This window comes from Sarcophilus harrisii, chromosome 4, assembly GCF_902635505.1.
Source record: "Sarcophilus harrisii chromosome 4, mSarHar1.11, whole genome shotgun sequence".
In the NCBI taxonomy this organism is placed as follows: Eukaryota; Metazoa; Chordata; class Mammalia; order Dasyuromorphia; family Dasyuridae; genus Sarcophilus; species Sarcophilus harrisii.
In genome coordinates this window covers 399,056,585-399,081,098 of record NC_045429.1, presented here as the reverse complement: position 1 = coordinate 399,081,098, position 24,514 = coordinate 399,056,585, and the positions used below count along the sequence as shown (strand labels likewise).

The following is a 24,514-nucleotide window of genomic DNA, read 5'->3' as shown; positions in this document are numbered from 1 at the left end:
AACTTATGCAGGCCAGTTTACAGGCAAAAGCTAGTATGACCTAACATTCCCTTTCTACCTTGGTTGGACCTGAAAGAGCTTGAACTCTATTGAAAGAGCTTTCAGGATCCTATGGTCACCTACACACCATAATAAGGTAAAGGACCAAGACAATCAAAAGAGAAATCCATTATAATACAACATAAAAGAGAAATGCTTATATGTACTTACAGTACAACAAACAAAGTAAATAACAAACTTGGAGTTCCCACCTTTAAATTTCTACTGGGAGATAAAATAAATATTCTGTGAAAATGTTGATGTCAGAAACAGTCCCATGCTAATATCTATCCAATGCCATTTGTGTCCATTTCAGATCTATCCTTTCCAGAAGGAAGAAGGAGGTCCATCTTGCTTTGCACATCACTCAGAAGCTTATGAGGTATTCTTGAAAGAGGTAGAGCAGGCACTAGTTCAAAGAAATTGGTCAAGCAAGGCAAGAAGCTTTTTGACAAATATAGCACCTCAATCATCTGTTGAATTTAGCTTATTGGGCTTATAGTCAGAAAAACATGAGCTTAAATTCTATCTCAGACATTTATTCATTGGGCAAATATGAGCAAGTCATTTAATGGCTCTGAATTTCAAGTTCCTTCTCTGTAAAATATGGATATAATACATGCATTAACCTACCTTACAGGGTGGTTATGAAGTTCACATGAGCTAAAATATATAAAGTACCTTGAAAAAAATCAAAGATACACATATATATAAATATAGAAGTTTTTATTGTATTATTATTATTTTTATCCTCACTGATCATATCCATCAAAGGATGGAGTTCAGAAAGAAATGATGCTGGGACAAGTCACTCTCCATTATCACATTCATATTTAATGATAAATGAACTACTGCACAGGTAGATAAAAATAACTGCCTTTTACAATTTACTAGAATTATTGGGATATGAGCTCATCCCCTATAAATTAATGAAAGCTTCTTTGATACAGTTTCAATGGTGGACAAGATATCAGCAATGATATTTACTTTGTCCTACTTCCACCTGGTTTCCTTATTTTCTTCACTAGCAAGCTATGTTTTGAGAACATTCTATGTAATTATTTGTTTGGGTTTTTCGGCCCAAACTCCCGAGTGAGGCAGGTCTTATATGACCAGCAATACCCGCTCACCTGAATGGCGAAGACCATGAGTAATGAGGGGCAAGAGCCAGGATATTGAAAGACTCCGTTTATTACAAGCTCTGCAAGTCCTTTTATCTACTCAGTACCTTATAGCTCAGCATAAGCACATTCTACCTTATAGTAAATATATGACTCCCGAAATGGTGATCTACAGGAAGCTACACACAAGTACAAAGTGAGCATCCCTTTCCTAATAAGGTATGTGGATATTGTTCTCTCATCTCAGGTCTGGTATGCTTCTCCTGGAACTGCCACGTAGCTTCTTGGGTGAGGACTCTTTCCTCCCAAACGCCATCTTGTTCATCCTCACAAGACTACCCTCAGTTTACCTGAGTCGCACCTCGTGCGATATCCATGGCTGGTGGAGGGATTGGCAAGTTCTCTTAAAATTATTAACATTCAGTATAGCACCATTTATTAAAATAACAGATTTAAAATTTTATTAATAAAAGTAGTGAAATTCACAAATTCATATTGAAAGCATAGAACTGAAGAATCGATTTTCTTTTCCTCAATATACTGAGAACAAGCTGAGATTTTTGTCATCAGATCAGTTTCTCAGGGACTGTGCACATTTCTCTAAATGTCAAAAGCAGTCATTTATATTAAGGTGCCTTGGGAGGAAAAAAAAAAACCTAACAAAACAGCCCATTCATTCAAAACTGAAGCCACAGCAGACATACAGCTTGACTGAGCATTATAAATGTTCCTTATTTATTTTATAGCTAAATTGTGAAGGGAGTAAGATATTTTCAAATCACAAATCCTGCCTCTGAAATCTTAAACTATAGCTCCTTGAAGACATCTCCAAATTTTTCTTTTCCAAGATTTACCCATGACCTTTATTTCCACTACCTTGAGAATAAAAATTAAATCATTTCACAGATAATAGTATCTACATTTTCATTGAAGAAAACCATATGCTATTTTACCACCCCACTGAACATCTTTTGTAATACTCCACATCAAGCAATTTCCACGCTGTCCAGATGTGACCTTATTTAACCTCATCCTACCATGCTGTTTCGTATCATGTTCTTCTCAATTTCTAAATACTCTACATTTTTCAAGCAAAGTAAAACAGTAAAGGTAATGATTTCTTTAATGAAATTGTGGCTGCTGTTGCTGTTATTTTTCCTTGAAGACTGGTTAAGAAAATACTTGTGAATGGGAATAATAAGAGACAAATGCAGAAGAAAAATGTGGGAAAGTAGGGACACTAATGCACTGTTCGTAGATTTGTGAACTTATGCAATCATTCTGGAGAACAATTTGAAATTATACCAAAAGAACTACAAAACTGTATACTCTTTGACTCAGAAATATAATTAGTAAGTCTGTGTACCAAAGAGATAAAAAAAAAAAAAGGAAAAGGAACCACATGTATAAAAATATTTATAGCAGCTCTTTCTGTGGTCACAAAGAAATGGAAACTGAGGAGATGCCCATCAGTTGGGCAAGCTGTTGAGTAAGTTGTGGTATATGATTGTGATGGAATAGTATTGATAATAAAATGATGAAGGATATGGTTTCAGAAAAACTTGGGAAAACTTATATGGACTCATACAAAATAAGAAGACAGAGAACACTGAACACACTTAACAGCAATACTGTGATGAGAATCAACTGTAAAGACTTAGCTACTTTGAACAATAAAATTATCCATGTCAATTCTAAAGAATACGTGACAAAAAAAAATTTCATGACTGAAATTGACAGATGTATTTATCTATAAAAGTATATGGAGATGTATAAAAGTGAAGAATACTATTATAGAAAGGGAATTTTTATATATTTTAAAATTTTCAAATAAAAAATAAAAAGCTAAACATAAGCTAAATAGGGAAAAATCTATAGATGGAAGGCACTAGAATTAAGAAAAGCTTCCACATTCTCCAATTGATAAATAGTCAAAGGATATGAACAGACAATTCTTAGACGAAGAAATTGAAACTATTGCTAGTCACATGAAAAGATGCTCCAAGTCATTATTAATAAGAGAAATGCAAATTAAGACAACTCTGAGATACCACTACACACCTGGCAGATTGGCTAGAATGACAGGAAAAAATAATGCAGAATGTTGGAGGGGATGTGGGAAAACAGGGACACTGATACATTGTTGGTGGAATTGTGAAGACATCCAGCCATTCTGGACAGCAATTTGGAACTATATTCAAAAATCTATCAAACTGTGCATACCCTTTGACCCAGCAGTGTTACTACTGGGCTTATATTCCAAAGAGATTTTAAAGTAGGGAAAGGGACCCATGTGCAAGAATGTCTGTGGCAGGTCTCTTTGTAATGGCCAGAAACTGGAAACTGAGTGGATGCCCATCAATTGGAGAATGGCTGAATAAAAAACACATATGAATATTATGGAATATTATTGTTCTGTAAGAAATGACCAGCAGGATGAATACAGAGAGGACTGGCGAGACTCACATGAACTGATGCTGAGTGAAATGAGCAGGACCAGAAGGTCATTACATACTTCAACAACAATACTATATGATGATCAATTCTGATGGACGTGGCCCTCTTCAACAATGAGATGAACCAAATCAGTTCCAATAGAGCAGTAATGAACTAAACCAGCTACACCCAGGGAAAGAACTCTGGGATTTGACTATGAACCATTACATTGAATTTCTAATCCCTCTATATTTGTCCACCTGAATTTTTTATTTCCTTCACAGGCTAATTGTACACTATTTCAAAGTCCGACTCCTTATACAGCAAAATAACTGTATGGACATGTATACATATATTGTATTTAACTTATACTTTAACATATTTAATATGTATTGGTCAACCTGCCATCTGGGGGAAGGAAGGAAAAAGTTGGAACAAAAGGATTTGCAATTGTCAATGCTGAAAAATCACCCATGCATATATCTTGTAAATAAAAAGCTATAATTAAAAAAAAAAAAATAAGAAAGAAAGGCTTCCAGTAGAAGATGGGATTTTCTCTGAGACTTTAAAGATACCAGGGAAGGAGACAGAGATGAAAAGGGAAAGCATTTTAAGCATGGAAAGACAGACAGTGAAAATGCTCTGTGCATTCCTCATTTCCCTCCAATTACTCTGCTTAGTTCTAACTTCAGGAAGATTACCTCCCTCCTTCCACCTTTCAGCTTCCATTTCTCTATTGTCTTCCCCTATTTGATTATAATAAGCTCCTAGAAGATAGGAACTAATTTTCTTTGTCATTGTTGTATCACCAATACTTAGTACAATGCCTAGAACACAGTAGGTGCTTAATAAATTTTTAAGGACTATTGGTTCTTGGTCCAAAGAAAGTGTCTCATGTGAAGAATAGGTAGGAGTCACTGTTTAGTCCAATGTTCACTCCAGTTAACACTGGATTACAAAATACCTGGAAAAGAGTATGGTATAAAAAGATTGGGAAGTTAAGAAGATTCAGGTTGTATAAGACTTTGAATGACAAATGAAAGACTATGCGTTTGACCAGGAAGTTTATGGAATGAGAATTGGGAAGAGAGGGAGGAGTCAGATATATATTTTAAGAGGTTCAGTTTGATAACTGAATGGAGGAAGGACTGGAGTAAGCAGGGATTGAGGCAGGGAGGCCGATCGGCAGATTATTACAGTAGCCCAGCATTGAGGTGATGAGGACCTTCACCAGATTGGGACAGAGTCAATGAAAAGAAAGAGGAAAGAGATCTTAAAGATAGATATAAATAAATTTTCAACTGACTGGATATCAGGAGTGAAAGTCCATGAATATATACATATATGTAGATGTGTACCCACACACATACATACATTTGTACATTGAAATACTGGTTGAGAGTGGAAAAGGGAAATCCTATTTGAAGATCACTCTGTTCAGACCTAGTTGGGAGATGAACAAGCATATATTTGAAAATAAAAGATACAGAAAGATCAGAAAAACAGACCTTGAAAGTTTTAGCTTTTGCCTAAATTTATACTAATATAATAACTCCCAGTCATGTCCCTAAATTTTCTCTATAAAATCTACTTATGGGCCATCTCGCGGCCGCTGCCTTCCTTTGGGTTAGCCCACCACAGCACTCTGCCTTGTGGTGTCTTTCTTCTTCCCCTTCTTCTTTCTCTTCCTCTTCCCCTTCTCCCGTGCTCCTACCCCCATGGTACCTCTCCCAATTCCACTATGCTTCCCAACCTCACTTCTCCTACTCATAGCTGGCTAACGCTTTTGGGGTGCTATGTCCCTTTCAGGAACTTGTTTATCATATGTTCTCCTAACTCTAATCCCCAGTATCTAGTGTATTCCTTCATTCTATCTGCAACTTGTTCCCTTAAATTAACCTATCTTTTGCCAAAGAGAATGGCCATTGTGAATTCTTCACGCGACTGAACCCCAACTTTTGGTGCTCGTCATAATCTGATGTCCATGTTACCTACATCATATTGGTCCTCAAACCACCACCATTTGGTACCAAACTCCATATCATACATTACATTAATACGACTTATAATTTAGGAGACTGGAATAAAGAACTGAAAAATGAAGTGAGTTGCCATTCAAAAAATATAGCTACGTGTGTCAGAAACAGGACTTGACCACTGATCTTCCTGATTCCAGGGTCAGGTCTCTAACCACTATGCCAAGGCAACTTATGGAGCTACAAGATACCAAGACTAAAGCCAGTCGTCATTAAAAAGTTAGGAAGCCAGAAAGACCAAAGGTGCACCCATTTATCTCGCCACACTAAAGCTTGACTGATTTGGCTGATGTGACCCCTAGAATGGACAAGGCATCCATGCCCTCTCCCTTTCTTAACTGGCTGTAACTTTATCTGTAATACTCCTCTGGGCATTAATGCTTTCACTGGGATGTGTCTATGCATACTGATCTTGCAGTCTCAGGCAGGTGTTGGTGGGAGGTCCTAGGAGCAGACCCAGCAGGAGATCTAAAGATACAGTCCAGGGTTATCTCTAGAGTGGCTCTGCCAGGGTTGTCATGGAGATCAACCAGCCTATCTGCAGTTCCTAGCCAAGGTCACCATAGTGATTAGGAGGGAGCTGCTCCCTCACTCAACTCATTGAGGTGGGTTGCCATGGTTACCTACCACTTGTGAGAGTTACCAAGGCTAGCTTATTCCCGGTGTAACTCTGGCAGGCTCTTTCCCTCAGGAAATGGGAAACAAATGCATTAAATGCCTTTAATGTATAGATACCGAAACACTCAGCTTTTCATTTGCTCCTAAGAAGGGTTTTAGAGGTTGGTTGTTGTTTTAATGTTCTGGGATTGTTTTGATTCCATGTTTATGGTCAGTCAAAAAAAAAAAATGTAGTATATACATCATGCCTGAAATTACTTCCTGACTTCTTCCTACTCTTCCATTTCTACCTAGTGATTTTTTTTTTCTTTTTTCCCCAAGAGTTGAAGGTTTTACTGATCCACCACAAGTGATCTTCCTCAAAACTTTCAAACCCGCTCTATTCTATACTTTTTTCAATATAGTTAGTAAAAAATATTTATTAAATATCTACATTGTACCAATCATTATGTTAAACATTGTGGCAGTCTCTATCCTCAAAGAAGTTATATTCTAACTGGGAGAAAGAACAAGTATAAGTGAATGTGTCAGAAAAGGAACTTTATGGTTTGGAAATATACTGTGGTGGGTTAGTAGAGCCACCAACATGTGGATCAATATATCTTTCTAAAAGTAATGATGGTGATGTGATTTACTCTCTTCCCCTGTCAGGAAGAAACTACTAATAGATAATTATTTGGACTATCTAGAAAGGAACTGTTTAGCAAAGCCTGCTGTTCATCCCCCAAAATCAGGTGTCTTCAAACAACCTTTGGAGATATTGATTAGCATATTTTCAGACGGGTCTGAGATCTGGTCAGTCAAGTGTAGTTAACCTGTTCCCAGATTCCCCAATTTTTGAACCCCCTGACTCTTCCTCTCCTCTAGGGTTCCCTTCTGCCCTTGGTGTCTCCACCTTTACACCTGAGAAACCCTAAAGCTATATTTCTCCTATTGTTGTGCCACAGTTCTCTTTTATTATCCTGACTTAGTTTTCCTAATTGTCCTGCCTCAGTTTCCCTGAATTGTTCTGCTTCAGTTCCTAATTGTTCTGGTCAACAGCACCCCTCCCTCTTAATCATCAGAATATTTGATAAGGATAAAAGATCTTATATTTTAGAATATCAGAATGCCTCTCCCCATTCCAATCTATCAGAATATCAGAAAACAGATACTGTTTTATCAGATGCCTCTCCCCATCTCCAGGGCTTCCCTGTCAGTCCCCATTGACTCTTAGCACTCTGATTCCACCCGTACTTTGGTCTACCCCTGTATCTGAGCTACATCTGTGTATATATGTGTGTGTATGTGTGTGTGTGTGTGTGATTAAGAACTCATATTGCTGGATTCTTGGAGACCATAGTCTCATTCAGCCCTGGGACCAAATCATGGATCCATTTGGTCCCAGTACATCTCTCCCTTTTAAATAAATTATTAAATACTCCCTAATCTCTATCTTGCCTCAGTTTCTCCAGCATTATACTATTAAAAAAATCTGCTTATAATTAGAAGACCTTTACTAAATTCTCTTCGGGACTAAGCCCATTATGACGTACACTCTTTTCTCTCCCTCTTAGGCCTTCCCTTTAATGGCATCTATCTCCTTACTCTAACTCTGGTCAATTTAACCTGACAGTTAATGGCTTACTCCCATCTTGGAATATTTCTCTTCTGGTAAATTGCAAGTTCCTTTGGGGAACTTGTCTCTTTCCTTTCTAACTATATGCTTTCTCAACTCTATTTCATATTTACCATTCCTGGTGAGTATTGTATTCCTTCATTTTGACTGTAACTTCTTCCCTAAATAAATCTACCTTATGCCAAAGAGAATGGCCATTGTGAATTTGTCACATGTTTATTTTGAACCAGGTATTGCTATCTGGACAACATCAATAGTATTGATTTGATTATTGTTCTAGAATGAAAAAGGGAGAGGAAGGTAGGTACATAGTTACAAAGCACCTAGTGGTATAGTAGAGTGAAAGCATGGCAAGAGCCCACCTACAACAGTAGACCTTGGGATATGCTCACTGTGAGAAATGGGTTTATTTGGTTTCAACAGTATATAAATTAAATTGGAGAAGTGAAACTTAAATTAAAATGAAACCCACAGGGCAGCTGGGGTGGAGGTTATTTCACCCAAAGTTCCTTAGGGGCAGGAACTGGGTTTCATAATCAGGGGTGGTGGCTTGAGATTTGAAAAAAAGCCTTTATTCTTTTATTCTTTGCCCCCATTCTTTGTCCACTGATACCTTTCCCAACTAGAATGGAAGCTCCTCTGGGGCAGGGACTAGATTGAGTGGGAAACATCCTCCTCAGTTAAGAATTTGATAGCTTGTGGTTTTTTTAGCCACATTTTTTTTTTCTTTTAGAAACTGTGCTTTAGAACCCCAGCCAATGGGGAAAGCAGTCAGGGAGTTGGGCAGGGAGTACCTGTCAGGGAATGAAAGGGGAAATGCCCTTAGCCAGGGTGCGTATCTTTCTCAAACTACACTCTGTGTGTCCCAGACTGTGCACCCTTTGTCATAAGAAGGAAATAATTTTTTTCCTACAATCATACTTGGATTTCTGATTGTCTTAGTGGTCGCTACTGTCCCACACACTCACCAAATGATAACCAACCCTTTGGAATTGAAAGAGTTTAGTCTTCAGGCATGATTTTTGTTCTTGGGGAGTGAGGCAGATGATGGGAAGATCCAGGGGGAAATATTATCATTTTCTGTTATGGTGTGTGAACCTGTGATTTTATGGGTGTAGAGAATTACCAGTGTGCTAACTTACTCCAAAGCATACCTGCTGCTCATGAAATTTATAATCTTAAAATGTTGAAAGGGGAACCAAGCAGTTAAACAATAAGCTCATCTATTATTATATAGCTAAGGTGTCAGAATCATGATTTGAATCGAAATTTTCATTTTGTGTATTATATAACTTTTTCCCAATAAACTGGAATCAAGGGATGATTTAATTTTCGTTGTTATACTCCCTAGTATTCAAGTGCCCAGAACAAAAGATCTACTTTATAAATCTGTGTTTGACCGTGATTGATTTGAATTTGACCAAGGCATTTTATTTGGTAGTCCTGTGCCCAGTCATAAATTCTCTGTAGTCTGTCATCTGTTCAATTTGAAGGAGATGGACCTCTTGGTAAATCTTTCAATTTCAAATCTGAATTTTTTCAAAATATTCATAACAAGAATATAATAGAAAAAAATGGGGGGGAGGGCAGTTAGGTGGATAGAGTACCAACCCTGAATTTAGGAGGACCTGAGTTCAAATCTAGTCTCAAATACTTAACTCTTCCTAGCTGTGTGACCCTGAACAAGTCACTTAACTTCAATTGCATCAGCAAAAAAGAAAAAAGAGAGAACAATTTTTTTTCTTGTTCATTAAAAAAGAAAATCCAAACAAATATTGTTACCAAACAAAAAAAAAAAAGATATAAAATGTTTTTCTGTGGTCATAATTCAGAAAAGTTTAGGTTATTAGTACATGCTGACAAGCTATAATGGTTTGGATAACATAAATCTATATAGCAAAGGCAAAGTATCAGGGCTAATCTATAGTTATTGAAGTCTGCAAAACATCATTGGGAGAACAGGTCATTCTCTTTGAATAGAAAAAAACCTACCAAATTGGACTAAAATCATTTTTCTAGTCTTTTAATTTGGGGAAGATGCCAAGTATGTTTTTCCTTTTCATTTAAAAAATTTGTACATTAAAATCAGTGTTCATTGGAAGCAAACCTATAGCTAAGTCACAGGAATGCCTATTGAAAGCAAACATTTAGGTTTCAAGCCATTTTGCAGAACTTTTTCTATGAGACTTGAAAATATCCTTAGAATTACTTATGACATATATAGGATATTTTAAATTTGGAGGGGAAAAAAAGCAGTGCAAAAGCATATCATCAACGTGACTCATTCTTTATAATGTGCTTGCCCATAAAAGTTGTGGAAGTATCTTAAGTATTTGACAAAAAGAATTATTTTACTAAGAAACCCAGTTAATTTAGACAAAAATGTTATCCCTTCCTCTTTATTTTGTTTTAAGCTTTTGCTTTCATTTAAGAATAATTTCTTCATCAAAAATCATGCTTCTCCATGCTGGCCATATTCTAACACTCCTACATATTTTTACTATGCTGTTCATCACAACCTAGCAGAGTGTGAAAGAATATCAAAATACAAACTAAATTGGGGAAGCTAGATGGCGCAGTGGATAGAGCACCAGCTCTGAAGTCAGGAGAACTTGAATTCAACTTAGCCTAGCTGTGTGATCCTGGGCAAGTCACTTAACCCCAATTGCCTCAACAACAGCAAAAAAAAAATTAAACATTTTCAAGGTTTCTCACATGAAATATGTCCCCCCCCCCCATTATTAATAAAGAGATGTCTTTTCTTTTCAGGAAGGCAAAGCTTATTTACCTTTTCTGCTATCCCTTCACATCTTCTATAAAAGCTTGATCCCATTATCATCCTTTCTCTATCTAATTTTTAGTCTTTCTCTATCAACTTACTGATTCATATCCTTCTCCCAATATATGTATTCAAATTACCCTTATCCTTAAAAGTCCCTCTAGATCCTACCATCACCTTAAGGTATCATTTCATATTTCTCTTCCCTTTCTCAACAAAAATCTATCTTGGGGGAAAAAAACTGTCTATACAGGCTACTTTTTTTTTTTAACTTCTTTTCCTTGCTTTCTTATTCCTTCCTAGTCTGACTTTCAACCTCATCACTCAGTTGAAACTGCTGATTCCAAAGTTACCATTTCAGTGGTTGTTGCTAGTGTTATTCTTTTACAAATTAATTGTTTCAATTAATAGCCACTGATTTTCTGGCCCTTAAATCTTTCCACTTCAATGAACAGACACACACACACACAGACAGTGAGACAGAGAGAGACAGAGGGGGAAGACAGAGGAGAATAGAGAGCAGAGGGGAAAAGGGAGAAGTGCAGGAATAGGGGAAGAGAGAGAAAGAAGAGACAAGAGACAGACAGCATAAAAGAAGAGAAAGAGGAGAGAGAAAGACAGATAGAGACAGAGAGACAGAGAAAGAGAGAGAGAGCCAGAGAGAGCCAGAAAAAGAGAGAGAGACTGAGAGCGAGAGAGAGAGAGAAGAGAGGGGAGGAGAAAAGAAAACCCTTAAAACAAGCATTCACAATCAAAGGAAAGCCCCACTTTGAACATGTCTGAAAACATGTTTCATAGTCCTTGAGTCACTTCTTTGTGAGAAGATGGTTAGTTTGCTTCACTTTCAGTCTTCTGGAATAATGTTTTATCATTGCAATAGAGTTCTTGAATATCTCAAAAGTTGTTTTTTTTTTTCTTTAAAATGTTGCTGTTATCCAGTTACTCTTAAATGCAAAAGTTGATGGGTTTCTCTCAATCCTCATTATTATTAATCTCTTGGCAGCACTGAGAATCCTGAATTCCATACTTTTTCAGTTTCTTCTATGGGTTTATCCTCCATTTTCTATGTCCTACCTCCTGATATGTCCCAAAGTTCTATCTGGAAGCTTCATGTGTGTGTGTGTGTGTGTATGTGTGTGTGAGTCTGATTGTCTCTCTCCCTCTCTCTCCATTTCCTTCTGTCTCTCTGTCTTTCTTTTTCTCTCCCCTTTTCCCTTTCTCTTCCCCTCCACCCTTGGTGACTTTATCAGCTCAATGGAGGAAGAGTGAAGAGATGAAAAGAAAATAGATTATGGTCAGATTAGAGGATTTCAGAGGTCCTGAACATGAAAGTGGTTCATATGTGGTTGATAATGAAATCAAACTATAATTTTTGTGTGTGACTGACATGGGTAGAAGCATAGATCATGATAAATAGGTCGAGTAACTAAGTGGTTAGAGCATTTAAGGGAGTGTTAATGTACATGTGGAACTCTCCTACTATGATAACAGGTATTAAGGACGAGAGATTATGAGTCAGATACTAAGCTCATTGAGAAGAGAAACAATAGCTATCAAAATTTTGGTTGGATGATAGATGTGGATTGTAAAGATCTCAAAAAGAGGAAAGGTTAGTGAGTGGTGAACATATATAGTGCTTTGAAATCTGGAAATCTCTTGACATATTATGTCATGTGATATTCATAGGTGACTGACATAGGTAGTACTATTGAACAGAGGGGGAAAATGAAGCCAAAAAAAAAAAAAAAATTAGTGAAAGTCCCAGAGTTAAATAACTTTAGGAAGAATATGAAGTAGGATTTGAATTCAGATTTCCCTGACAGTTATAGAGTTCAAATAATTTAGCAAGTATAGTTTTTAGGCACATACATCTATGTAGATGTATGTTTTTACTTTTTAGACAGTAGTCAAAAGGATTGAAAATATAGTCATTTGTCCAGGGTCACAAAAGTTAAGTCAGAATAAAGGCTTTTCTTAATTTTTCTTATTCCAAAGCCAGATATATATATATATATATTCTTCAACATTGGCTCTCAGAATTCAAGACAGACCAGTTAAATCATAACACTTGTAGTGAAAAAGTTTCTACTTTTAATGGCTATCTATGTCCTTGAAAACTCGGATAAACAGTTTTCTTAGCTGAAGTATGGTTTGAATCAAGTGCAGCATGACTGTTTTTATTTTATTTCTTAAAATGAAAGGATTGTACATAACTAGGTTTAGAATCAATTACTATGGTTATGATTAAGCAGGGAGTTTTATTTTGTCTTGTTTTTAAGTAGGCAATGTCCTCAGATACCCATCAAACAAAGAACACAACTAGAATGTGGCCCCATAGTATAATATGTAAGTTTCTCATGTGATAATCAAAATAAATTAGGTTGTGTGGTAATAGCTTAATCCTATTTTAAAAAATCTTCAAAAAACAGTTTAGTGGAAATGGATATAAATGTATTGCTAATGAACACTTGAAAGCAAACTTTATGTGATAAGAAGAATAAATCTGAAAACTTACCAATTCCTTTTCAGCCTTTTTGTTATTCAAAGCTTCAACTCTGGAATCCAGTTCTGCTTGAATTTGGTCTCTTCTTTTCATAACTCCCTTTATATTAAAACATGCAGATATAACATGTTGCAATTCATTCTGTCAATTGTTTCAATAATAATCTTATAAAACACAATTAATGAACATTTTACATTATTAAAATGTAATACATTTTAATAATGGACAAGATTACAATATGACTTCCTGCTAGTTTGTTTGCTTACTTGCTTTTTGCTTGCTTGTATTTGGTCTGGTTTTTTTTTTAAATTACATTATTAAAATGTAATACATTTTAATAATGGGACAAGATTACAATATGACTTCCTGCTAGTTTGTTTGCTTACTTGCTTTTTGCTTGCTTGTATTTGGTCTGGTTTTTTTTTTAAATTCAGAGCTTTTGTCAATGTGGTCTTTGGTCAAAGAATTAACAAATTCTTAGTTAAAGAATGTCTTTAAGAAGGGCAGTATGGCATAGTAGATTGAGTTCTGGATTTAGAATCAGGAAAGCCCAAATGTGAATTCCACCTCTGACACTGAGTAGCTATATGGAAAAAGGCAAACTAACCTCTACAAGTCTTAGTTTCCTTATATTGTAAAAGGATGAGATTGAACTACATGGCCTGTAAGGTTTTAAATCTCTAGTTCTTACAACTTTTGGTGTCTATTTGTTTTATTGTTTTTAATTCCTCATTAAAAAGTTAACTTGAAACCAACACTTAAAGGATTTGTTTCTTCAAATCCATCCCATTCTAAGATGTTTTGTGATATATCTAATGTCCTATTTGAATATAGTAAAGCATAATTGCTTATGAAACATTACAGTTATTGTCAGAATAGAGAGCGTAATAAATTTCAAGTAAGAATACACAGAGGCTTTAAGGACAATGTTAGAAAATATCAACATCCAAAATTAAGTCTAATAAATAATATAGGGTGGATTAGTAGAAGTAACTAACTCTAAAAGGTTATTTGTGGTTATATTTTTAATAGATTTAGAATGGTTCTCAAACCAAGTATTGAGGATACCATTTTAATGTACAATTTTAACAAAATGTTCAATATCATGGTATTGAAAATAAAAGAAATATTGGCTTGTAGGTGACAGACACAAGCTTCAGTTTGAAAGTATATCTCTAAAACTCCATCAAGAATATCAATGCATTTTCTAGTATTTTCTCAAGAGACTAGCAATAGAATATAATTTATCATAAATGAACTCAACTGAATTACAAAACATGCCCAAGAGATCATAATATAACAAGCACAAGATCAGATTAATAAACATTTGAATAACTATATATGTACACACACTTGAATGAAAAATTATGTATAGTTATATAGCACTTTGATTCTTACATATGTAATATATATCAGTATTTTTAAACATGAGTTCATAATATTAATCACACTTTGGCTCCTGCATAGCTATTAAGTATTTCTAAGTAGATCTGTGTGTGCTTAAATAAAGATAAATACACACAAATAAGGTCTTATAGAACCAGATTTTAAACTCCATGAAAAGACAGATCCTCTCTGAATTTTTTCCTTTTCATTTCTCCATATACTTAATATAGTACTTTATACATCTTAGATAATTAATTGGTGATTTCTGCATAAATAAATGACAGGGCAGTGATATACTTGTTATCTAAATGAGTGAAGATTGGCCCAAACTATCCAATGTAATGCAGTAAAATATCTAAGTTCTGTAACACTAATTATATCCTTCTAATTTTAGGGGGCTGAGGCAAACACAATGTAAAGAGAAGATGGAGACAATTTAAGTTTATTAGCTTTAAAAGTTTCTTTGTATTAAGAGTTTTGCAGACTGACTTATAAAAATGTACCACTAAAGCTTTGTGGACTGATGATTAGAAAATGAGGTGATAGTTAAGGTGAATCAAAGAGTAAGAATTTATCACCACAAAGCTGCTTCTTTACAAAAGCAAGCAATCAAGCATTTAGTAATTGCATCTGATCCCAGCTCTAGACTAGGCAGAACAATCCCTGACTTTCTAGAGCTTGCATTCCAAAGGAGAGACAGCATGTATAGATGCAGATATATACAAAACATAAATTTTGGAGCAAAAGTTTCCTTCAGAAGGAGGCACTTGAATGAATTCTAAAGGAAGCCACTAATTCCAAAGTGTCAGAAGAGATAGGATTTTAGGCAAGGGACAAGTTCATCAAAAAGCATAGAGCACAGAGAGCTGGGGTCATATATGGACTAATAAGGAGGGTGATTATGGCCTAACATATAAGAAGATTGAAAAGGCAGGATAAGGCCAGATTGTGAAGAGCTTCAAGTGCTAAAGAAAGAGTGATTTAGATACTGAATAAGGAACTGACACGACCAGAAATGAGCTTTAGGAAAATCACTTTGAAAGCTGTATGAAGCACAGATAGGAAAAGGGAAAAGCATGAGATTGCAGAACAACTAGGAAATTACTGGAATAATCCAGGCAAGAGGTAATTAGGATTAAGGTCTAAAAGAGGATGGGTGTTTGTGTGAGTAGAAAGAGACATAATCTGATGGATGTTACAGACATAGAGACAAGATTTGGTAACTAATTAATTAAATAGGGGGATGAGAGAAAGGATTTGAAAATAACATTGACACTGAGAAACTAAATGATTAAAAGGCAGATAAGTGGTATTGTAAATAGAGTGTTAGGCCTGGAATCAGAAAGATCTGAATTCAAAGCTGATTTCAGACACTTATGTTTATTATTGTTGTCATTCATGCTAGATTCTAGAAGAGGACAATGACATAAAAAAGCTGATGTCTTGGCTTGCAAGTGAATTGGATTTAAGGGAGGTAAAGCTATATAGAATCATCTATCTTACTTTTATTAGCTGTGTGAGCCTGAGCAAGTCTGTTATCCTCTCTCTGTAACAATCTCCATGACTATAATATAGGAATAAAAATAACTCCCAAGTCTTAGTCAGGGCTGTTATGATGATCAAATGAGATATTACTGTAAAATTCTCAAGAGCTTAGCACAAAGTAGGCGCTTTAATAAATGATTGTTCCCTTCTCTTCCTCTTTTAAAAGGTGGCTGTGCCCTCAAAAGTAACATGGAAGTTCACAAAAGGGGAAGACTGAAGAAAGGAAGAGGTTAGAAAGGGATAATGAGTTCTTTTTCAGACATGCTGAGTTGGAGATTTCTTAAGACAAAAGTTTGAAATGATCAGAAGATAGTTGGCGATACTTGACAGGAGTTGAGAAGAGGAAAAACTTGGAGACATAGTTTTGAGAGTCACTGCAATATAGATGGTAATAGAATCCGTGGAAATGATGAGGTTACCAACAGCAAAAGTATAGAGAAAGGAAAAAGAGACCCAGAAAAAATTTTTTGGGAACACTCATGGTTAGATTCAATAACAAGAATAATAATTAGCCTAGTGAAGAAGATTTAAAAAGAAGCAATCAGACATCCAGTAGGGGAACCAAAAAAAAAGAATAATTTCTTGAAAATCTACAAGAGAGACTCTCTAGGATGAGATCATTCACAGTTTCAAAGGTTGCAGGAAAATCATGGAAGATAAGGACTGAGAAAATGTCAGTAAATTTGGAGATTAAGAAATCGTTGGTAAGTTTGGAAAGAGCAGTTTTTGTTGAATGATGAACACAAAAGCAAGACTACAAAAGCAAGTTTAGAAAAGAGAAAAAAGGGGAAAAAAATGGAACCAATGACTGTAGACAGCTTTTTCAAGGATGAGAAAGGAATGAAAGATTTAGGACAGGAATACATTTGGAACCAGTTCTGTGATAACATGATTTTATGGAAATATCCCTTAATTATATCCAATTCATTCTGCACTAACCACACACATCTTGGTTACTTTATAATTTAGTCCTGAAAAGGACTCACTCATTTGGAAGGAACAGCATGTACAGCATACTAAGGTAGCATCACTATGGCAACAATATTTTCCAAACCAGAAACTGGGACAAATGATTTTCTTTTTGAAAAAAGTCATTAAAAGTATCTTTTCTTTTCTGAAATTGTGACTGTCCATGAAGGTTCAGGGATTAGAGATGACATGGAATATATTTTGTAGTTGGGAATTCAGAATGGGTTTATCCAAAGAGAAAAGCACTAAGGAAACAACTGAGGAAAAAGTATCAATAATAGTAATAATAACAGCAGCAGTAATAGTAGCAGCAGCAGCAATAATAGTATTAGTAATAATCAACATCAGCAATAGTAGTATGTAGTATCAATTCACATTTACATATATTATCTCAGTAGATCCTTACAATAGCCCTAGAAAATGAGTGCTATCATTATCCCCATTTTACAGATGAGAAAGAAACTGAGGTAGGTAGAGGTTAAGTGACTAGCCCAGGATTACACATCTGGGGAAGGATTCAGGTTTTATGATTCCAGGTCTAGCACTCTTATCCACTGAATCACCTAATTGCTTTACCACAAGCTGGCTTTCTAATTTGTCAACTGGATAACATGCAGACCAAGAAGCAATTCCACAGAGCCTAACCACCCTTGGGTAAGCAGATAGAAACAAGTTCACAAGCCTATCAAGCTAAGAATTAGAATTTTGCTTAAGGACATTACATCATGTCAAGTCCAGTTTGTATAACTAGTTAACCTCTTTCCTGACTGTCTCTCAATTTCATTAGCAATTATGCAATGAAATGTACTCATTACACAAATATACATGTATATAAAAACACACAGAATACTAATACTTATGGTCAAGCTACTCAACATCTTTGACATTTGATTTCCTTATTTAGAAAAAGGTGATCTCAATACGTTCATTGCCTATTTCACAAAAGACCAAATGGGAATGTAGATTTGAAAATCAATGAAAGGAGGTCCTGAGTAACTAAGTGTCATTGGCAGAAAAAGACTGAAATATTGATGAAATTACTCCCTTGAAGGGTACTGATAAGGATCAATTTAGCCTCATAGTCCCACCTTCTGTGAAGGTCATGAGTAGTCCCACCTTGTTATATCCAATCAGAAATCTGAGTTATGTCAAACCCCTGAAGTTAAATTTCTCCTATAAATCTGTCCATGGCTCATGCCATCTTTGCTGAACCTCTTTGAGTTATGTCTGTCCCAACACTGTTTCTTGGTGTCTTTCCCCTTCCCTCTCCCCCTTGTCCTTGCCATATGGTGTCCCTCCTCTCATCCCCTACCATGCCTCTATTCTTTCTCCTTGTTATAGCTAACTAGCTTTTTTAGGGTGCTAAATTCCTTTACAGATTTAGCCTGTCAGCTAAAGGCATACTCCAACCTCATGGGGGTATTCCCTTTCTCCTTGGTAATTGTGAATTCCACTAGAGTACTTGTCTTTTTCATCATTAATTGTTAAAATCCCTATACTTGCTAACAATATGTTCCCCAACTCTATTTCATATTTACCACTCCTGGTATCTACTGTATCTCTTCAGTTTGTCTGTAACTTCTTTTCTTAAATAAATCTACCTTTTGCCAAAGAATATGGCCATTGTGAATTCTTCACATGATTGAATCCCAACATTTGGTGACTATATCAAACTCAACATTTGGTGCTGAACTCCAAACACATGATTTGAAACCAGAAATTGCTCTCCTAAATCACATGAAATGAAGATGCTTTAAAGCAAAGCTTCTTAAACTCTAGGTCAAGACTCCATCTGGGGTAGAGTAACTGAATGCAGGGGTTGTGAAAAGTTTGGCAACAGTAAAAGGTTTCTGAATGCTCTATGTTCTGAAATATCAGATATTCCACCAAGATTTAATTCATTATATAAAAATAAACAAGCACATCCATCTCATTAGTAGGCAAATTTGCTTTCATCTTAAATAAATGGTAAAATTGTATATATATATATATATATATATATATATATACACACACAGATACACACACTCAAGATTTGGTTTTTTTTATTTCTTTATGATTTATTATCAGTAAATGTTTGAATTTGAATTATATACCTATTTTATATACTAATGTACCCAGGGTAAAGTAAAAATTTCTTGGGTTAAAAGGGATCAAAAATGGAAAAAGTTCCAAGAAGTCTTGTTTTAAAACACAATACAAATTTTAAGAGTTACTAACTATAAAAAAAAAAAAAGTTATGCTCTGTTTTATCTGTCTTAACTATTAGAGAACCTTATTCAGAACTGAAAAAGTCGAAAAACTGAATGTTGATTTTTAAAATAAAAGACTAGAAACATGTTAAGATTGAAAAAAATAATAAAAGCAAATATGTATTAAATACTGAGGTACTGAGAAATATGCTGAGGGATAAAAATACAGAAATTAAATAGTCTTTGCTCTTAAGAAGCTTACATTCTGGGGGTAAAGGTAGGGAGCAAGAGTGATGGAATACAGTTTGTAGGGGAAACAGCAGTAAGGAGGTCCACCTGAAGGGTGCTTTTATTCTAACAATCTGTTAATGACTGTAAAAGTCTTCTTTCTGACTTTAGAATCAGTGATCCTGAGGTCCCCCTTCTCTTAGAATGCTATCGTTATGAAAACATTAAGAATAGTTGGGGAGGGCAATAGCAAGCTTAGCCCTTTCTCTGGGGTCTTTGTCAACTCTCCTTAATTTTTATGCTTGCCAATTTTTTTGAAACCATCAGGGTAAGTAAGGTCATCAGCCTTGAGAACTGAGCCTGTTTAGGATTTATAATTCTTAAATAATGAATGTGTTTACTAAGAATATACAAGCTAGTTTAATGATTGATCCTTTGTACCAGGTTAAGTTTAAACATATAAATCATGTTAAATAAAATCTCCTATGTGTTTAAGTCCTGGCAAACTTTTAAAATAATGTATCTAGTCCTAAACAGTGATTAATAGAATTTTCTATCAGAAATAAAATCTCTTAGGATTCTAACTGATATTCTTTTGAGTTTTGAATTTGAATGTCATAAGTTACTCAGAGAGATGCTTTCCTGAACTGTCACAAGTGGATGTTTTATTTGGGCAAAAGTTGGGAGGATAACCTTAGCTTCTCCTTAAGGTGGGATACTTCTGACTCACTTTTCCAGTTGTTTCTTTTTTTCCCGCCCGATTATTCCTGAGTCTGGCTATGATGTAGCATTGTTACTCATGACTGGTTGTCAAACAGAGCTAAGGATGCTTTATCCTGTCATGTATGTCCTCTTAAGCAGAGGCCTGACGGACCTTGTTTTGACACTATTATACTCATGTCACTACTTTTTCCTCTTTTAGTAGATTTCTATAATCAGAACAAATGGTCAGTAGAAGTCACGAACCCAGTACAAGTATCCCAGGGGACAATGGTTTTCTACCTTAGATCTTAAAGATGCTTTTTTTCCCAAACCATTGCATAAAGACTCACAATTTCTTTTTGTCTTTGAAAGGGCAAATCCAAGGGAACATAACCCCCACCAATTAACAAGGACAGTCATGTCCATAACATGGAGGTAGCTAAAGGTTTACATGACAGCCCCCACATATTTGGACAGACACTGGCTATCCAATACGTAGATGATATCTTGATGTGCAATCCCTCTGGAGAGGCTCCTTTGGGAGCAGCCATAAAAACCCCTAACTTCTGGGCCTACAAGGGCTATAAAAGTTTCTTTGTCTAAATGCCCATCTAGCCTAGCATCCTGTTGAGTATTTGGGCCATGAATTAATTCTCACTTCCTTTTTGCTCACAGCAGAGATGAATCAATCCTATCACTCCCTGAACCTTCTTCAAAGAAACACTTTGTACTTTCCTGGACATGGCTGCATTTTATACCTAATTTTAGTTATTGCCAAGTCCCTCTATGATTCTATTCTAGGCCCACACATAATTCCCCTTAAATGAGACCCTGATCAGGCCAAGATTTTTAAGATCCTGAAAGCTAAACTAATCTCTTGCTCCGGCCTTAGCCCTATCTAAACTTTTATGCTGTACGTTGATGGATGGTGGGTCCGGGTCCTAGGAGTCTTGACTCAGTCCTTGGAACCCTATCCTAGACCCCTTGCTTGCTTCTCAAAGAAACTTGGTGTCTTTGGGGTGACCTTCCTGTCTTAGAACAGTGGCTACTGCAGCCCTTCTAATTGAAGACTCTCCCAAGCTCACTCTAACCATTGGGGTTTCTAACTCCCCATTCTGTTCAGAGCATTTTTGTTTCACTATAGCTTTAGAAAGGAAGTCAGTCTAGCCTGACTTCAAATATGCCTTTCATGTTTTGCATGCTCATGAGGCCAAAGGGAAAGAAAGATGACCTTTGACAACAAAAATAAGTAAATAATTCCCCCGGTTAGTGTGCAGGGAAAATTCTACAATTATTACAAGCTTTTCATGGACTTAGAAAGGTTTCTGTTATGTCTTGTAAAGGATACCACAAGGGGGATTCACTTAAGGCAAAAGGAAACAGTTTGCAAATGCAGCTGCCCATGCTGCTGCCTTTTTGCCTCTGACCATGGCACCTTTAATTTCCCAACTCCTACACTCCCTCATATCTCCCAGGAACAAGCCCTTGCTAAAGAAAGGGGGTACACTCTTTCTCTTTCTTTCTGGTTGGTTTCAAACATTTTCAGACCAACTTCTAATCCCAGAAGACAGCCAGTGGAAATTTCTCTTTGGTCCACAAAAGCTACTCACTTGGAGGGGGAATGCTCTCCAGTCTCTTGTGAAACCTATTTTTACTATTCACAAGCTAGGAGAAACAAACAGATCTGTCAGGTCTACCCAGTTTGTGCCCAAGTAAATTCTGAAAAGTCTGCTAAACCCCCCATCCTGAAGCTTATCTGGAGGAAAGGTCCATATTTAGGGGAAGACTGGAAGATAGATTTAACATATATCCCCCCCTCTCAGGGGGTTCAAACTGCTTTTGGTTTTTGTTGATACCTTTACTAATTGGGAAAAAGCCTTTCCTTGTAAGACTGAAAAGGCTCAGAGGTTTTTGCTAAAGGAGATCAAACCCATTTGAGATTAACTATTATCTCCATTCTGCATGTCATCCTCTCTACCCACTGTTTAATGCCTTTTAAACCTTATAGTGCTTGCACCCTGGGCCACCTGAGCATTCCTTTCACTATATATAATGTCATATTATTTTACTCCTTACACCTACTCCTTTGAGGAGACAAAAGGGATTTGGGGGAAACGTTCTTGGTATTTACCCAGGGAAAAGCTGTCTGGATGAGAGACATTCATAATTGCCTATCTATATCTCCAAGTCTCTCTCTGGATGGGGTTTCTGGTTACCGTCCTTAGTAATCCCCATACTAATTCCATTAAAAAAATTTTTTTTTTTTGCTCATATTTGGCCTTGCATTTTTAACCTACTTGAAGGTTTGTTTCCTCCAGACAACAAGCTATGAACTTCCAACTATTTGTTCAACCTGAATACCCTCAGAATGCTGCCATTACCATTTTCAAATTGTGTGCCTCCTCTACTCAGTCTGGATCCCAGTAGGCAGGAACCAGAAGATGTGATCTCCGTCCCTTTGTCCCAAATACATTTGGGGTACTGCTTGAGAGGGAAATATGATGGAATATAGCTTCTAGGGGAAATAGCAGTAAAGAGGTCCCCCTGACCTTAGGGTGCTTCTATTCTAAGAATCCATCAATGATTCTAAAGTCTTAATGAATTTAGAATCAGTGATCCCAAGGTCCTCCTCTCTTAGAGTACTATTGTTTTAACAATCTGTCCATGATTGTAAAAGTCTTCTGGCCTAGGAATATAATAATGAAGTTTAAAAGACCCAAATGTTGGGATGAGACACTCTAATAGCGTTTGCAGTCCCAGTCTCCAAGTTAAGTGGCCAAAAAAGGGTTTATTGTGATGCTGAGACTTCTGTGGGTTAGGATCCTGATTACGAAAATAACAAGAGAACTGAGAGATAGAATACAGCTTTATCCTATCTCTTATCTCCAAGGCTAAAGAGTACAAGTAGATTCCATGTCCAGAGGCTAAGAAGCAAACCTCCAGATGAATCAAGGGTGGTGGGCTAAAGAGTAATCTCCAAATGAATTAGGGGTGGAGGGTGGTGAGCTGAAGAGAAATCTACAGGTGAATTAAGGATAGTGATTATCTCAGGAGTTTCCCCAGGCTAGAAGCTAAGGAGTAATCTCCAGGTGAATGAAGGGTGGGGGTGGTAGGCCAAAGCCAGAAGATTCAGGGTTTCTGGACCCAGGCCCCTCACCTTTGATCAGGGGACCAAAGACTCCTATTACATCACAAAGAACTACTAATGAAGTCCAGGTTGCAATAATTAGTTCAAAATAAACATGTGACAAATTCACAATAGCCATTCTCTTTGCCAAAATGAAGGATTTTTTTAGGAGAAGAGTTTACAGATAAAAATAAGAGATAAAATAGGCACATGAGGAGTGGCCAATATGAAATGGGAGTTGGGAGAGCTTATAGTTAGCAAGGAAAAAGACAAGTTCCTCCAGGGGAACTCATAATTAATCAGGAGAAAGGAAATATTCCATGAAATGGGAGAAAGCCATTGACTGGCAGGTTAGACTAACCAGAGTTAGCTAGAATAAAGAGAAAGGTATCATTAAAGGGAAGGCACTATGATAAAAGTAAAAAGAGTACTTCATAGTGTTCATGCCAAAGGTCACTTTTAATGGGGTGACCAGTTCCTCCATTTGTCCTATTTCTTAATTCTGCCTTAAGGTCATGACCGTCCCCTCTTAATGGTTGAGATAAAGGTTTTATAGACATTCCTTAATGTCATTAGAATATCAGTAACCTCCATCTATGAGGTTATCCCCACCTAGGTCTCTGTATTATGTCATTGTTCTTGTTATTCCATAAAAGGCTTGCTGTCCAGATACTTGGGGCTAGACTCTTTGAGATGATAGTCTCCTCTAGCCCTGGGATCCATTGGTCCCAGTATTTCTCTCCATTTAATAAATTATTGAATTGGTCTCTAATCTCTATCTTGCTCAATTTCTTTTGGCATTACAATAGTGGGTTTAGTCTTGAAGAGAACTTGGCAAAGATCTTCATCATTAGCAGATTGAACGAGATGAGGTGAGATCTTTCAAGACAGTTGTGAAAATCGAGTAAGGATTCATTTACTTCAGAGTGTGAGTAGGCCTGAAGGACTTTAAGCATTGATCAAGAGAGCACACTCAAGTCCCCTTCCTGCTATCCTCCCATGACATCATTTTCTCCCTATTTCAGTCAAATATGGGCAATTATGTACTTACTGGTCAAGTTCAATTTCTTGGGTAGTTCCCATGTTTAGAATGTAAGATCCTCAGCCAGTGAGCATGAGTGTCAGTGATGGGAGAGGGTATTTTCGTTAGGGATTAAGGTGCCTCCTCCCTTCAATTGCCTGCTTGGATGGGTGGGATGACAGATCTTTGCTTCT

General features: G+C 36.4%; 1 protein-coding gene across 4 annotated transcripts in view; it reads right to left on the bottom strand.

The window, feature by feature from the left end:
- Positions 1–24,514, bottom strand: part of SNX7 (sorting nexin 7) — a 128,488-nt gene that overhangs the window by 48,779 nt on the left and 55,195 nt on the right. For 3 of the 4 annotated variants that reach the window (XM_031967125.1, XM_003769678.4, XM_031967127.1), the window contains exon 7: positions 13,163–13,249. The exons of the other annotated variant lie outside the window; for it this stretch is intronic. In XM_031967125.1, coding sequence (XP_031822985.1) covers positions 13,163–13,249 — 87 coding nt within the window. The remainder of the gene's footprint in view (positions 1–13,162; positions 13,250–24,514) is intronic. 4 annotated transcript variants of the gene reach the window in all.